At 49.3% G+C, this 17782-nt stretch overlaps 1 protein-coding gene across 5 annotated transcripts in view; it reads right to left on the bottom strand.

The window, feature by feature from the left end:
• The window catches only part of LOC137438861 (DGAT1/2-independent enzyme synthesizing storage lipids), an 82280-nt gene that overhangs the window by 22597 nt on the left and 41901 nt on the right, over positions 1-17782 (bottom strand). For 2 of the 5 annotated variants that reach the window (XM_078767355.1, XM_078767354.1), the window contains exon 7: positions 1907-3036. The exons of 2 other annotated variants lie outside the window; for them this stretch is intronic. In XM_078767355.1, coding sequence (XP_078623481.1) covers positions 2774-3036 — 263 coding nt within the window. In that variant the 3' untranslated portion in view covers positions 1907-2773. Of the gene's footprint in view, positions 1-1906; positions 3037-17782 lie in introns of those variants that run through there. One more of the 5 variants, XM_078767353.1, reaches the window with a different exon arrangement.

The following is a 17782-nucleotide window of genomic DNA, read 5'->3' as shown; positions in this document are numbered from 1 at the left end:
ACACCTGTGATTGTCACAAAGGAGGTGACCGAGAAAGGGGCGCGAAGAGGTGTGTTGGTGAGGTGTGCGAGCGACGAATGTGTGCCAAGGTGTTCGGTGGTCAGGTGTGTGACCAAGTCGGTGAGCGGAATGAGTGTACCGAGGTGTGTAAGGAAAGGTACGAGGAGCATGGGAACAGCTGGAGGTATGAGCAAGAAAGGGGTAGCGTATGCGCGTAAGCATCCAGGTGAGGCATCGACGGTAACCAGGTTAGAGGTTAGAACGACTTATAGCCGAATCGGGCCCTCGGTGCGCGTCGGGCAGCTTCGCGTGCCGCGAGGACCAGCGGGGATCCGAACCACGGCGGTTTCGAAAGAACCGCCGTACGCGATCCACGCTGTGCCTCGCTTGGAACGGCCGCGTCCGGGCTCCACTAGGCGGAGCGGGCAGCCCGATAGGAAGGGTCGTCATGGCGACCACTTTTTATTGAGACGTGCCGGCAGGTCGAGATCGGGACATTGGATGGCTCCACGCCGAGGTGGTGCGTGGGATCTCGGCCCGGGTAAGCCCCCGTCCCTGCCCCGAATGCGGGACGTATCCAGCCGCTGGCACAAAACGACCCGCGTTCATTGCTCGGCTGTACGAAGCCGGGCTGTAGACGTGAATTGGCGCACCGAGAGGATGTAATAAGTAGACGAGTGATGAGGATAGTGTTTTGGACTCAAAATTAGAAAAAGGCGAAATTTGATGATTGGTACGGTGATTGGCAGATGATTGGCAAAATTTTTGATTGGCTGAAATTTGGTGTGCCAAATTGATAGTAGGACCTCCCCGATGTGGTGGGATGGCAAATCCACCATCCCTCACAGCGAGTGGGGGCAAATGCGCTATAGATTATGGGGTTGATGGCAGTGAAAACTAGCCCGGGTGGGTTAGGATATATCGTGTGTAGGGATCTAGCGAAGATGACATTAGGTAACGTTAAGGTTTAGCTAGTGACAAGGATACCTGTAGTGGGGACGCAGGTAGTTTAGTGTGGATGATAATGACGGGGGAGCGCAATAGTTTAAAGGGACGACTGGGAAGCACAAGTTTCAGAGGGGAGTAGTTAGATGAGATGATGCCGTGTGGTTGAGAATTGAACAGGTGTGATTGCACAGGTGTGCAACTGAACAGGTGTGTGGAGCAGTGTTTGAGTGATAGTAGTGGTGATTGTGTATTGTGCTGACCAAATGGTCCAGGAAGAAAGGAGGGTGCAGGTGGCACCAGGTGTGAGGGCACAGGTGTGCAACAACAGGTATGGAGAATGGTAGTGTGGAATAAATGGAGTATTGGAATGGATGGTCGTGGAGTGAGTATGGTGGAAATTGTGGAGTGGAGTGGATGGTGCGAAGGTGTGAATGGGGGAAGAGTGGACCCCCATCACGGATACCCGGGGCGGGTAGTGTAAGTGTTAGGTAGAGGGTACAGGTAAATTGTGGTTGGATATTGGCATCTGTGGTGCGGGTGAAAGAATGGTCTTTGGATGGGTGCATTAGTGTTGTGGAAATGGCTGGGCGTGTAGCCTGTTAGTGTGTGTAGTTGGTTGGGCGCTCCACCACTGTGAGGATGTCGGCCAGGTGAGGCCGCAGGTGGGCTCTGGGAGCCGGTAGTAGTTGTTGTGGATGGGGCCCGAGGATCCGGAGGACGGACCCGGGTAGCCCAGTGCCAGAGGGCACCGAGTGGGGTGACAGAGCCAGGAGGGGCCTGCCCCAGTTAGATAGGTTAGGGTGAGGAGCTAGGTAAGCTCGGGTGGCAACTACAGTGGTGGAGGTGTGCAGGTGGGTAGACCTGCTGGGAGAGCTACACGTCGCAGCCCAGAAATCGTGCGAGGGCACCGGGAGATGAATCGGGGGAGTGAGACCCCAAATTGAGAAGCACCACAGTTTGGTCAATGGGAATTGGTTTTTAGAACCCATAGTGTAAGTTGGCCAATGGATTGGCAGGGAAATACCCCGGGTAGTGTAAAGTGTGTTAAAATCATTTATAGGATAGTTAGGAAGAAGGATCTCCTCGCACCATCTGCATCCACTCACCTGAGGTGACAGGTACTCCACACCATGCCATGGTTTGATTATTTTTTATGATGCAAATGTTTGGATTGTGAGACGCATCATGACGTGGGTGTGACATTGTGCTTTGTTGTTCCATCTCTTCCTCCTTATGAGGATTGATGATGAATTGGGTGATGGCAAATTTTGGTTAGAGGGATTGTGGAGACGAATTTGGTATAGGAGAAATATGGGGAAGACGTGACAGTAGTGACGAATTTGTAAATGGGTAGATTTTGGTACATATGGGGTAAGGGCAAGGGTAGTGTAGGTGACAGGGGGGTGACGTACGGTAGGGACGAGCTTTCTCACTTCGCCCTCCGTACGCATTTCGCCTTGCATTGCCTTATTGATGTGTACCCTTGTGACCTTACCCCTCGCTCAATTGTCTCTTTTGTCTCCCACATGACCTGTGCGCCATTGGGGGCCGAGGGGAGCGTGCGTGAGGTGGCCATTGTGCGCACGAGATTCCCAGAACCAGCATGCATTGCGTTGATGTACCACTTTATGGACCGCTGTTCTGCGGCCAAGTACCACTTGATGGACCCCAGGTTCTGGGGCAGGGCACCTCTGTTGGAGACCGGCCATAGTGGCCAGGGAATCTTGCTTGCGGACCTCGGTAAGGTGGCACCTATGCCAAACAGGTGGACCACCCTTAGTTGGCCCCTGTTGCCCTAAATAAAAATGGACACGGTTTGTGCTTTTTATATTTCCAAGTAGGCCGCATGAAGCCAGAAGACGTCGGGAAGAATATCGGCCCAGCAGTGAAAGAGAAGACCACCACCAGTTGTTTTGTTGTGTTTATTATGAACCATGGTGACTGCGCACCGAGTGGTGCTTTTGGTGCTTTGTGGTGCTTGTGGTGCTTTTGGTGCTTTTGGGTGCTTTGGTGGTATTGGTACTGGTGCATCGATGCAATGCGTGCTGTCTCCTCCCTCCCAACAGGAATTTCTTTTTTTCTTGTTCCCTAAAAAGAAAAAAGAAAAACACAGGTCCTGGGTTGCGTTGTAAATAAGAAATAACGTCATTGTAAATAATGCTCCCCACCGTAAATGTATAGTTTGAGAATAATTCCGTAATTCGGTTAGCTGTGGGCTTGAGTCTGTTAGACAGGGTGCAATGCAATAGGGGGACATACTTATTGGTGTTTTAAGATTGTCACACTCAGGGTCAGGTTAATTGTAGAGGGAATTACACCTACGTGTCACACTAAGTTAAAGTTTTGTAGGCCCGAGTACGGGCCTGAAGAAAGGAGGGTGCAGTGTAACGGTTTTGAGAAGTGTAACGAATTTGAGAAGTGTAACGGTTTTTGAGAAGTGTAACAATTTTGGAGGAAGTGTAACAAATGTGAAAAGTATGGTTTTGTTGTGTGTAACACCCTCGTAATGTAAATAATGGTCGCAGCCGTCCTCCTAGTTAATTCCATGAAACTTACACACAGGCCACGATATATCTTTTTAAATAGTTTATTTCCTTATTCCATGTAGGCTAAATATGTGTTTCCCACTAGATTGACTGCATTGTATCAAACAAAATAAGCGTAGGCCCTTTCAATTTCCCCAATCATCTCCGCTCTCCAAAGTTCCTTTCAAAAGCGGTGCGAGTGGTGTTCAATCCCGCAAGCCGCCATTGCCCATGTGCTAATCTCGGAGAAGAGGGGGGTAGGAGCCGCCAACTCACAGGCGTGGCACGTCGTCATGAGCAAAGGAGGAATCGGGGAGCCCTAACAGCCAACCAGCACCGCGGTTAGCGACCCGGTAGGCGTGCCCTCGCAGCCGGCGGCTTGATTCCGCCCGGAGTAATAAAAGCGACTGGAAGGGACTGCTTCACCAGATGGGAGATGAGAGAAGAGGTGACCTGCGAGAGGAGCTGTGAGACGAGAGACGCTCCAAACCCAAAAAGGAGATACTTGGGGAGGAAACAAGGTTTGAAGGAGTGACGCGCTGAGAGGAGGGAGACGGCTCCACCAGAAGGAGAGGAACAGGTGTAACCGAGCCAGCGCGTGACGTCTACAGCATCGGCAGCGGATACGCGACGGAGGGTTTTCCCGCCAAAAACGCGAGGAATTGAGAGCTGCTGCCTCCGACCCTGCCTCCCTCTCCAGCAATCCACCTCAAGCCATACCTGCCTGCAATATCCCCCGTGTAAGTGTGAACGTCGTCTGTCCTAATCGTTGTCCTGGGGTTAAGTAAATTGAATAGTATAAGCTAACGATGCACTGTGTGACTGCTTCTTCCATCCATTGCTGTAAATAATTTTGGTCGCTCTTTCTTTTTGCTTGTGTGTGTATAATAAATCTGTTCTTCCTCCGTACTCTGTCTTCTTCTCTTTTCCTTCTCTTTCGGTCGCTTTAGAGGTTTCCCGATTGAATATCTGTGGTGCGATCTGGTCAACGTTGGGGGAGTCGGGCCAATTGGGGATCCTGTTAGGTCGCGGTTGGACCATCCGCTCGGCCCATCATAACATCTAAACCGCGATCTGTAACAATACATATATATATATATATATATATATATATATATATATATATATATATATATATATATATAGGCATGTGACTACCCTTGGTGATCACCTTAGAATAGCACAGATAGCCAAACGAGCTTTACGTTTGGCTATCTGTAAAGCTCGTTTGTAAAGCTCGTAGAATAGCACAGATAGCCAAACGAGTCCGCTTGTTCACGGACTGCTAGGCCTCACCGAGCACCCTCTCATTCCTGGCCTCGTCGAGTGCGAACCGAACAGGAGTTGTCGCGCAGCTCCTCGTTCCCAGCTCTTGGTTCGCAACCCAGCCTCCTCACAATCCCCAGCAAGGTCTTGGCACATTGTCGCCCGCACCCAGGTCCAGAACGTGAAGAAAGGGGGAGAATCGTCGGCACACAACTGTCTCCACCAAAGTCTGGACCCAAGAGAGAAAATGTCTGCCGCGCTAGTATTTTGTCCGCGCTGCTCTGATGTCATCCGTCCTCTTCACCAATCAGCCAGTCCCATCTTTTCAATCCTCTCTGTCACTCAATGCCCTGACCAATCAAGGCTCTCTTAGGGCGTGGCCTTCGGCCACGAAGCACGTATTCGTGAAGCTTCGGCACCAGCGGTATTGTTCATGCATGGCTTCCGGTGGTTTTATTATTAATTAGTGAAGTTCATGGGCGATTTTAAGTCGTGTCTAATGCGGTGCCATAAAGGACATAGGGATAAATTACAGAGGGAACAACATACAAGGAATTAATTAACATAATTCTTGAGCTAAATAACATGCCCCGTCCCCCTGTGATGTGGACGAATTTCCAAACTTAATCTGAACACACGGTCTAAACAAGTACTTATTACATCAAGGTTTCTACACGACATTCGGAACACCTAAATATACAAATCTACCTGGACTAAAGTAATCACTGCCTACCCCCCAACAAACGTAACAATATTCTCAGTAGGTGATTCTGTCTGTCTGTGAAACGTCTGTCCGGGAGAGTGGATACACCCAGTATGGGAGGGGCTTCAAAAAAAATCCACCATTTTATTTACTCGCTTAGCTTTGAGGCCTCTTTTGTTAGGCACGTGGTGTCATGCCCTCTCTCACAGTTTTATTTCAACTCTAATTCGATATCTCATTTCATTTCTCACAGTCGCTAACATGGTTTTAGACTCGGTTGAAAAAAAAACGGGAATAAAATTCGATGAAAGTTTCCGTTTATAGAATGAAATGCATTTTCAAAGGCCTGTAATATAAAGGCCATTCATTGAGTCTCACTCACGGCTTTATCTAGACTCTAATTCACCATCTGATTTCATTTTTATCGATGGTTTTAGACTCGGTTTCAGCAATAATTGATAAAATTCACGCACACACGGGAAATTGCTGAGACATTTAAGAAATTCGCAGCACGGTATATCATACACCGCCTAAAATAACAGACGGGAAAATGCCGAGATATATTAAAAATTTGCGGCGGACTTCTCCTTTTGATGACAGTCGTCACAAAAAAGTCAACAATGTGGGGAGAGGGGCAGAGCTTCGTTCACGTATCGCCACAGATGGGGAATTGCCGACAGATATTTATTCGTTCTTATTTTTCATTCATCATTATTATACGGAAGTAAAGGTAATCCTGTTTAAACTTCCATTCATTCCATCGATGTTTTTTTTTCTTTTCGCACGAGTTTTCAAGGTGAGCGTCATTTTTCCTCGATACATGTGTACGTGTGATCTGTTTTTAAAATTCCCTCTCGATGATGGACCCAGATTAGGTATATCATATTCCCGTTAGGAAGCGACTCATTGTTACCCAGCAATGCCGGGTACTTTTGCTAGTATATGTGTGTGTGTGTGTGTGTGTGTGTGTGTGTGTGTGTGTGTGTGTGTGTGTGTGTGTGTGTGTGTGTGTGTGTGTGTGTGTATTTATATATGCGTATGTGCGTGTGTGTGTGCATGTGTTTGTATATATATGTATGTGTGTGTGCATATACACTACATGACCAAAAGTGTGTGGATACCCGAACATCACATCCATATGTGCTCGTTGAACATCTCATTCCAAAATCATTGGCATTAACATGGAGCTGGTCCCCCCTTTGCTGCTGTGCACCCTCTCCCCCACCCCCCCCTCCCCGTGTGTGTGTGACACGGGGGGGGGGGGGGGGTGTCACCAACAGTCTCCACTCTTTTGAGAAGGCTTTCCACTAGATGTTGGAACATTGCTGCAGGGATTTGCTACCATTCAGCCACAAGAGCATTAGTGAGGTCGGGCACTGACGTTAGGTGTCGTCAGTCACCACGTTAGGTGTCGTTAGGCCTGGCTCACAGTCGGCGTTAAAATTCATCCCAAAGGTGTTCAATAGGGTTGAGGTTAGGGCTCTGTGCAGGCCAGTCAAGTTCTTCCACACCGAACTCGACAAACCATTTCTGTATGGACCTCCCTTTATGCACGGGGGCATTGTCATGCTTAAACAGGAAAGAGCCTTCCCCAAACTGTTGCCACAATGTCGGAAAAAAAAACAATCATCTGGAATGTCAATGTATGCTGTAGCGTTAAGATTTCCCTTCACTGGAACTAAGGGGCCAAAGGTATGTGGAACTAAGGTGTGTGTGTGTGTGTGTGTGTGGTGTGTGGTGTTTGTGTGTGTGTGTGTGTGTGTGTGTGTGTGTGTGTGTGTGTGTGTGTGTGTGTGTGTGTATACAAAAGCCAACCTAGCATAAATAACTTTTCCCTACAAATTGTTTGCACAAAAGCAAGTATATTTTGTTTTGTTTTTCACCCATTTCTTCAAATGCACATTTCAACAATCTTCTTACACTTTGTAGCCTTCACCGTGTTTTCCTTTCCCTCAAACACTTCAAACATATCTTTAACCCTGCTATTCGTATTTCCGCCCTCTTTCTACTGTCCCTTTTGTTCTGTTGTGTCCTGATTCATTCAATGTTGTGGCTCTTCCGTGAGCCTCGACCTTGTATACAAAAAGGGGTGGGGGGGAAGGTTTTTAACATCACTCTTGGAAAGGTTGCGATTTCTTCCTTGATCACTTCGATTTCACACGGTACCAGTTCTACATATCCTCCTCAGAATCCCACATAAATATCCTGTTGAAACATGGATTCGGCTGTGATCCTCCACGAGCTAACATTTTGATTTATATGCACTTGTCATGCGATATTTCCTTTCCAGGAGTCATATTCGCCACACATTCACCTCAATACAATGATATTTCACCGCTTGTACTTTTATAATCCTTGTGCAGGTGTCATGCTTTCTCATTTCTTGCCTGACAAACAATCACAGTGTACGACATCATCACGTGACCATACCATGGACCATTTTCTTTTTGAAGGTTCCAAGAATAATTATTTTCCATATACTCTGTACAAGGGTAATTAAAAAGAAATAAGAATTCACATTTGTGTGACAGAATATATTTTAGGGCATTTCGAAAAGGTGAAATGATGACTATCAGACGATAACTATAAGTAAATGATTATGAGCAAAAGGAAACACAGGAATGGACAAAATAATGGAATACAAGAATTGCTTGAATATTATCAGGGGAATCTTTTGTATTTTTCGCCGACATATTGTCGCGCAACTCCGATTAACATCAAAGTTGCGGAGACCGATTACGAGGCTTTAAACTCCAGAGGCGAAACCTCAATAGCGGATTCCAAATCAAAGCGTTTAAACGCGCGGAATGGCGGGACACAGCGAAAGCTCTGCAGCCTTACCTATTAAAATCAAACACCCAGGAAAACTGCGTTCAGATATATACAAAAATAATACAAGGGTTTATTATATAAAAGCAAGACAGGAAAATACACGCTGGTAATAAGCTATTCTAAATCGGGATCCCACACTCCAGACCTCAAATACAAAACGGGGGATGATGAATTACAAAAGAAACACGTCACATCGTGTACAGTGTACGCGGAGCTTGGGCTTATCTGTCTCTGTCGTCTTCTTGTAACACGGCGCTCGGCCGCCACCAGGCCTTCTCCGACCGCCTCCGAGCACCACAGCAACATTCTTCCTTAACATTCTAAACCCCTTAACCATCATGCAAAGGCCCGAGCCAACGCCCACTCCGTTCGCACACGAGGCCCCAAAAGCAGGACAGCAAGCTCCCCTCGCGCCCTGAACTCGTCTTCAGGATCTCCGATCTGAACTACCTGAACTTGTTTATGGCACTCGTCAACTACTCGTACGAACTGCACTCGAACTCTTGACTCAAGTCAGGGCTCTGCTTTCACCTCAACTCACACCGGGACTCGCCTGGCAGCCAACTGCCGAAAATGGCGTCCTGCCCTCGCTAATATTCCTGGCCGATGACGTCACATTGGCGCACCCCTCAGCCTATCAGAGCCTCTCCCGGCTCGCCCAGGGGCATGCCCACTGCGTCACTGCCGCTCTCTCGACTCCTGCCTCTTCTTCATAGCACGTGCTATCCGAGATTGGTAGGCCTTGCGGAGGTGTAAATGGTGGCGGCCGATTGTGGCGGTGTTCCAGCCCGATTTCCCGTCTATTCTCTTCCAAAGTCATGTCAAAGGGGAGGAATTATTTAATGTTGCGCTAGGGACCTAACTAAGTGTTTATGTGGTTTGCAGTGCCATAATGGACAAGGGTTTGATGACCAGGTGAGACTCACAGGGGCGTTATCTTTTAATCCCTATCTAACTATCACACGAATCTCCTGGTAGATCCACAATTATACATCTTACCCCGACAAACGCCTAAACATGAAGAACTTATTACAGGGAGATTCCCTATCGCGACAGTCAAATACCTACCGATACAGATCTACCTAGCTCTAGATTTTGCTCTACCCCCAGACATAACACAGCCCCCCCCCCCCCACCCCCCCCCCCCCCACCGGAACCGTAGCTCCTGCAAGGTTCACCGCAGGCGCTACCATTCCAGCCTTAACACTTACTGTCACACACTTAATTAACCTATTAAATAAATTAGGAAGGGCTGTGGGAAGTGAGTCGGACTACCTACCTACACTTCCTTAACATTCTAAACCCCTTAACCATCATGCAAGTATGTACATTTTCTTCATTGTTCCCGCGGAGGGAGGAAACAAACAACACGCAACACTAACTTAACCACAAAACTTAACCATAACCAGAAAATTCCAAACACTTCTATAAACATTTGTACATACCCCAATCTACAGACCGCGTCCCCCGGTGGAGGCCACAAGACACAACCTTGCCTGCGGTGGCATCCCCAATGCACCCCCTAAATTTCCACGGGCCCTGTCCAGATGTTGCAGGTGAGTGACATGGGTCGGTGGATTTCGCCCTCATTCGTACAACACAAACCCCTTAACCACTCATTCCCATTCCATATATCATCATTACATTTCAAAAATCAACAAAGCTCTTCTCAATACACCCCCCTGCAGGACCATGGCACTGATGTCATATACATGTGTGTGCATTCCTCAACTCGGCAGCGGCGAGGTACCGCACAAAAAGATGGTGGGGGTGCTTAAGGCTGTGGTGCCCGCAGTCCCAAAAACAAGTCAACCGACTTACAAGTTCATTGCCCCCCCCCCCCCCTTTACCTCTTGGCCCATGGCAGCCCAACAGCCCCTTTCCGCTGTTACGGGTCTCCACACACACCAGGCTCCCTTGCCTCCTGCTTCCGCGCAGCAACACGGGTCACCGGGGGACTTCCTCACCCCGCGGCGCCCAACCAGACCCTCCACCGACGAGCTCCAATTTCCAGTTACCACCGGCTGCCAGGGGTAATTGCCGCAGAGGGGGGCTGCAGGCATCGCTCCTCAGAGCTTGCTCTGTACCTGCGGACACACACACCTTCCCCACCCACAGGATCCCCAAAAACACACTTCCTCCCCCGCTGCCATTCAATTCTCCACACAACTCAGCACAATTCAGCACAATTCCATAGGTGGTGTAAAAGGTGTTACAAGGCTTGCCATGGCCTGCTACATGTGAAATCCCCCAGTTCACATTTAAACCATTACTCATTTCCAAAAGCACATTTCCAAAAGCACAATAATCACCCCTCATTATCTCCAATAATCATCACTCACTCTCCATGGTCCACTCTCACGACCACATCAAAACACATAACCACAACACAAAAACATACGCCACCCACAGGACTCTGTGTGGCCCCCATTCCATCCCCTCACCGGCCATGTCATGACTCATCACTCTCACCCGCCTCTCACCTCCAAATTACATGTCCCCAAAATTTCCAAGCAAGTCCTGGAGCCTGGGACAGTACATCTCAAAACTCCCCCCAAGTGCAGGTAGTTACCGGTTGGTCAGGTCCAAAGTGCAATCCACCCTTCACAATCCCAAAATTTCACATTGGGCCTTCCAAATTTCTCTTTTGTCCCCACTACACTGGCAGGTATGTGGATCCGCATCCAACAGTGATCATCGCTACACAACTACCAGTGGCAACGACAGCTCTGCACCTCTACCATGCAAGGGTCATCGGGACAAGGTGAGCAGTCAAAACGCCAACATGGCCTATGAGTGTCCATAAGGGTGCGACCCACCATCCATCCTTCGGCCCCCCCTGCGAGAAACACAGCTGCACCAGCCCTAGCTGGTCAATGTGGTGAGCACTTGCTGCCATAGCACACACACAACCTCGGCCCTGGGGGGCACAGTCGCAGTGCGTGGCATCCCTACAGCCACGTCCCCTGCACCTCCCCATTATCCCCCAGTCCGACTACACACACAACCTCGGCCCTGGGGGGCACGGTTGCAGTGCGTGGCATCCTTACAGCCACGTCCCCTGCACCTCCCCATCATCCCCCAGTCCGACTACAGAACTACAGCCCCCCCGCCCCCCAGTGCTCACCCACACTTGACCACACCAAGGTCCAGTCGACAGCCATGCTCCACCAGGAAACTCACCCAGAAGACATGGTCCACACCCCTCGGACACGCACAGCACCACGTTGACCCTCAACTACACAACTACATCCCCATGACTCCGCGTCCCAAATATTGGCGCAGTCGCCCCCATAACCAGTCGAAGTCTGTGTCCTGCTACCCTGTCAATTTTATCACAGCCTCCAACACTTTGGTATACACACCTGGATCAATAATGGCGTCACTGTACAGTGTCCACCATTTCTCTTCACAAAATTCACCCCTTAATTCACATCTAACCCCAGATTACCCATGCCAAACATTTGTCACAATTCACTAATCTCAACCAAAGAAAGATGCTTTGCCATACACATTACACATGCCAGCCGAGCATGGCCCATATGCTCGGCCCGTTACACATCTCAAATTCACCAACCCCATGGCTCTCTTCCCAAACCGAGAGTCCATAAATCATAACGGAGCATCTGTGGAAGGTCACTCTCACACAATCACGTTCCACAGATGCCCCAATGGTTGTCCGGCAGGCTATCTCCATCCCTGTCCATTCGGATTGACCCGCGTCCATCGACCAACACGGCATGGCAGGTCATCACATGCCGGTTGTCCCAAAGTCTCAGGGAGAGGGTGTCAGGCCGCATGCCCGGGTGGTCACTACATCAGGCCCAAGCTGGCCGTCTGCAGTGCCACCACCAAAGCGCGACCCACAACACCTCCCCCAAGTGGTCCTCAATATATGCCATCCCAGGTTTGAGAGACCACCTCGGACCCCCCGGAGGTCTTAACCCCCACCAGGGTCCGGTGACCCTGTCGGCCCAAGCCACTCGCACGGCCGGTCCCCCGACGGACAAAGGTCACCACAATCCGCCAGACCCCCCGTGGGGCCCAGGTCGTACCATGCCACCCATGGCTGGACCCCACGTCCAAATCTCGCCAGCACAGCCCCACAGCTGGCTGGCATACCCAAATTTTGAAAGGGGCAACTTTTGCCCGAGGCCATCACCCATGACCTCTCTATGTCCAAATCCCGCAGCCCGGGGACCAATCCCAACCATGGCTGCTCCAAATCAATTTCCCATTTTAATTTTATTTTAAATTTCCTTTTACAAATTTTCATTCCCACTGCCAAACCACAGCTGCAGGGAACAACCTCTACCACCGGTTGTTTTGCCCCTCCCTGCAGCTGGTACAAATTCCCTACGGGGACCAAATCGTCAGAGGCTCGATCTCCCGACTCCCCAAGGTCCGAATCCAGCCCGGAGCCAACACACTCCCCCAACTGGTTGTCCAATTTTGGAGCCTCCGTTGCCAAATCGTAGTGTTCGGTGAGCGTCCCCTCTGTCATTCCAACCACCTCCTCGGACCAACTCACCTCATTACCCAGACTCCTTTGGGCCTGGTCAAGCTCTACCTCCATGGGACTATCCCAGGTCCCCAGCAGCTGAATCAAATCATCCTCATCATCATCATCATTACAAATCATTTCTGGCCCCACCAGGTCTTCATCATTATCCCCAATAAATACCCGGTCCGGCTCCATTGCACGGACCCCCAATAACTCTACCCCCTCTTGCTCCGCACCACCGCCCTGGTGCTGCACAATTCCAAATTCATCCCCCGGTTGGGGTGTTGTGACATCCATACGGTCCCGATAAACAACCAGGACACCAGATGGGAAACACTCCCTATTAGTATTACAATTTTGGCACTCCACGCTCACCTGTTGGCATTCCCCATCTACCTGTTCACATGCCACAATCAGGTCTTCCCCATTTACCTGTAGGCACTCCACGTTCACCTGTGGACTCGCCCCTTCTTCCTGTATGCATTCCCCATCTACATGTAAATTTCCTTCCAATTTTTCAATTCCTTTCCTTCATTTGTTAATTCATTTTTCCCTCCAATCCCTCAATTTTGCTGTCCATCCCTTCAATCTGTTCTTTCAATCCCTCCTTTAATCTAATTATTTGCCCCTCCATGTTTTTGGTTTGGGCATTAATTTTGTTCTCCAATTGCTCGTTCTGAGCATTCATTTCCCCTTTTAATTCATTAATTTGGTCGCTCATTTCCTTCATTCCTTCCCTACATTCATCCCCATGGGACTCCATTTTGTTTTTCATTTCTCCCATCTCCTTACTCATTCTGTTTTCCAGCCCATCAATTTTATTACTCTGAGCATCCATTTTATTTTCCAACCCACTAATTTTGTCATTCAATTCCTGACTGGCTCGCTCACTCTGTGCGTTCATGTCTCCCATCTGCTTTCCCAATCGCTCACTGTTCTTTTCCATCATTTGTTCCATTTTTCGAAGCAATTGACCCAACATATGGTCGGTTGTCGGGGCCGCTCCTACTGCTCCCGACTCCCCGGTAGGGGAGGGGGGTAAGTTGGTACTCAGGACGGGGGAGGTTCCAAGACTCTCCTCCAATTCAAATCCCCCTATTTCCGGCTCACTCCCTACGCTGACGGAAGCCTCGCTGCGTACCTCCATTTCGTCAATCTCCGACATCCGCCTTCCCGAAGATTGTTTCCCGCGCGCGCATTTATTTTAATTCCAGAAAAACACACTTTAAATTTGTCGAAGACGCGATATCGCGTTCCGTATGTCCAATTGATTATTAAATTTCTCCGCCTCGCCTATAAAAATTTTGCGTTCGAACGTCGGGCGCAATGTACGACCGACCGTGTCAATGTCTCGCCACGGACAAAAAAATTGTCCGACAGGTTCGAATCCTTCACTCCTGACACCAAATTTATTTTTTCTAGGGTTCCATCCCACTCCTCGACAACAAATGTCGCGCAACTCCAATTAACATCAAAGTTGCGGAGGCCGATTACGAGGCTTTAAACTCCCGAGGTGAAACCTCAATAGCGGATTCCAAATCAAAGCGCTTAAACGCGCGGAATGGCGGGACACAGCGAAAGCTCTGCAGCCTTACCTATTAAAATCAAACACCCAGGAAAACTGTGTTCAGATATATACAAAAATAATACAAGGGTTTATTATATAAAAGCAAGACAGGAAAATACGCGCCGGTAATAAGCTATTCTAAATCGGGATCCCGCACTCCAGACCTCAAATACAAAACGGGGGATGATGAATCACAAAAGAAACATGTCACGTCGTGTACAGTGTACGCGGAGCTCGGGCTTATCTGTCTCTGTCGTCTTCTTGTAACACGGCCCCGCTCGGCCGCCACCAGGCCTTCTCCGACCGCCTCCGAGCACCACAGCAACGCAATAGCCCGAGCCAACGCCCACTCCGTTCGCACACGAGGCCCCAAAAGCAGGACAGCAAGCTCCCCTCGCGCCCTGAACTCGTCTTCGGGATCTCCGATCTGAACTGCCTGAACTTGATTATGGCACTCGTCAACTGCTCGTACGAACTGCACTCGAACTCTTGACTCAAGTCAGGGCTCTGCTCTCACCTCAACTCACACCGGGACTCGCCTGGCAGCCAACTGCCGAAAATGGCGTCCTGTCCTCGCTAATATCCCTGGCCGATGACGTCACATTGGCGCACCCCTCAGCCTATCAGAGCCTCCCCCGGCTCGCCCAGGGGCACGCCCACTGCCGCTCTCTCTACTCCTGCCTCTTCTTCATAGCACGTGCTATCCGAGATTTGTAGGCCTTGCGGAGGTGTAAATGGTGGCGGCCGATTGTGGCGGTGTTTCAGCCCGATTTCCCGTCTATTCTCTTCCAAAGTCATGTCAAAGGGGAGGAATTATTTAATGTTGCACTAGGGACCTAACTAAGTGTTTATGTGGTTTGCAGTGCCATAATGGATAAGGGTTTGATGACCAGGTGAGACTCACAGGGGCGTTATCTTTTAATCCCTATCTATCACACGAATCTCCTGGTAGATCCACAATTATACACCTTACCCCGACAAACGCCTAAACATGAAGAACTTATTACAGGTAGATTCCCTATCGCGACAGTCGAATACCTATCTATACAGATCTACCTAGCTCTAGATTTTGCTCTACACCCAGACAGAACATTATTATACCTGGTGTTGGCCTAATGGTTAAGGTGGTGGGCTTGGGATCCTAAGGTCCTGAGTTCGAATCCCGTTGAATTAATGGCAGGTGGGGTTGACTCAGCTTGTCATCCTTCCGAGATCAGCAAAATGAGTACTAGATAACTGGTTATAAAGAGGCATTACATCAGCGGCAAACGCGTCCACAGAAATGATGCAACCAGCAGCTGGGTGGCTGCACATGGACCACCTACATATTGGGATAGGAGTAAGTTTTTGTCGGAGGATTTGAATCTGTTCATGGACGGTTGGACTTTCACTGCTCAGTCGATAGTGTTCCAAAGATGAGGACCATAAACCTTATTGTATTCATGGAGTACGACGAGCGAGTTCTAGGGTAAGAACAAACATTTTATACCCGGTTTATACTCTATTTCCATAATTATTTACAATACTGCATATATCCACATTTCTTCCCTCTTGTTTGTTTCCCCTGTTTTTTGTTTTTGTGCTCATTAGCTATTTACCTCCGCTAGGTTATGTTTTCACCCGTCTGTCTGTGAACAGGATATCTCAAATGCTATGGATGGATTTTGTTACGGATACCGGCCCTAATTATGGTGGTTCTTGTTCATGGTTGATTCCAGATGATGCTTGTTGTGGTTAAAAGGGTTAAAAGCGCTCCTGATAAAATGTGGTGGGAAAATCCGGATCGAGACCGGAAGAGGTGGAGCGAAGGAAAAAGGAGACGTGGTGGTGGAGGCTCCGGGCCGAGTGCTCAACGTACAGTGCGAGGGAACCTTGCGTACTTAAAAGGGAGTTCAGTCGATAAGAAATATCGCCGGAGTGCGGGGAGCCGGTGTCGCCGGGTATTCTCAGCAAGGTTCCGGAGGATCCAGACCTTGAGAACCTGGGTTGGAGCAAAAGCCGCCCACCATTCTGGCCACGCGAGCACCCTGCAGGGAACAGGCTTCCGTCGTGTCGGCTGGGCATTATTCCCTGGTGGATTGCCGGGAACGGCCGTGCCAGAGAGGGGCACGTGCGAATTCTACGGAGGCTCGCGGGTGGAACTGCAACGTGTATATCGGAGCGAATCTTTGTGAGGTTCCTCTCCACCGCTGTGTTGCTGGGGGCTGAGCATGTGACCTCGGGGTCGTCACGCTCGTCGATGCCTCAATTCGAATCATTGTGAGGTTCCTCTCCACCGCTGTGCTGCTGGGGGCTGAGCACGCGACCTCGGGGTCGTCTTGCTCGTCGACGCCTCAATTGACCATCGGGCCTCGACTCCCCGATCGCGGGAGCGCACAGACACATTGGGACTTCGCCTTGGAGTGGAGCAGAGACATTGTGGGAGGTGCCGTGAGTGTGGGGTTGAGGGGCTTGATAAGGATATTATCGTAGGATTTGAAAGTGTGTGATTGCCCCATTGCTGTATGGCTTGCCCCATTGCGGTATGGCTCTTTGTGTGGGATTTATAATACTAGGGCGTGCCCGTACGTGGGTGCAAAAAAACATGCGTGCAAACAACAACAACAAAAAAAAACTTTGAAACCACGTGGCAGTAACGACCACAGAACCCCCCCCCCCCCTCTATTTACATGAAATGGTTTGGTCCATTCGCAAAGCCAAAGCGAACGGCTTGCGAGTACGGTAGAACCCCCCCCCCTCTATTTACATGAAATGGTTTGGTCCATTTGCAAAGCCAAAGCGAACGGCTTGCGAGTACGGTGACCATACCTTGGGAACCACTTGTCCGATTAATTTCAAACCTTGAAAAGGCACATCCTCGGGTCCCCAGCAATATACCTGGCAAGTTTCAAGTATATCGGACCCGTGGTTGTCGAGAAACAGCGGTCACAGACAAACACACACACAGACACACACACATACACACAGAGATTACTGGAATTATAGATAGATATTATGGTTTGCTTATAACCGGGTGGGGTTGCATCATTTGACTCGACTGTTCCATTTGCTGGTTCCAGTGAGGGATTAAAACAGCTTTCTGCCGGGGACCCTCTCGGGGTCCGGAGGTCCACCGAGACCAGGGGTAAGGCGGGGGGGGGGGGGGGGGGGACCCCGTAACAGAAATTGGGGGCTCGTCCAAATTGATATTCGTGGACTCGCAATTGGGTCTGCGCCCGGGATCTAAAAAATTCCTAAATTTAGTCCGGGAAAGAATTCCCAAGTTTGGAACTTTTTCCAACATTCCCAATTTTTTTCCGAAAACAAACAACAACAACAACAACAACAACAACAAATATATATATACTTTTGTTTTTGTTTGTTAGAAATTTCTTGTGTGAAGGTTAACAGGTGTTACCAGTAGTCACTATGGCGTTTGACGCAGAGAAGTTTATGGT

The sequence above is a fragment of the Myxine glutinosa genome, chromosome 13 (genome assembly GCF_964187855.1).
Source record: "Myxine glutinosa chromosome 13, kmMyxGlut1.1, whole genome shotgun sequence".
Taxonomy (NCBI): Eukaryota; Metazoa; Chordata; class Myxini; order Myxiniformes; family Myxinidae; genus Myxine; species Myxine glutinosa.
The sequence above is the reverse complement of the archived record's forward strand: the minus strand, read 5'-3'. Positions and strand labels throughout refer to the sequence as shown.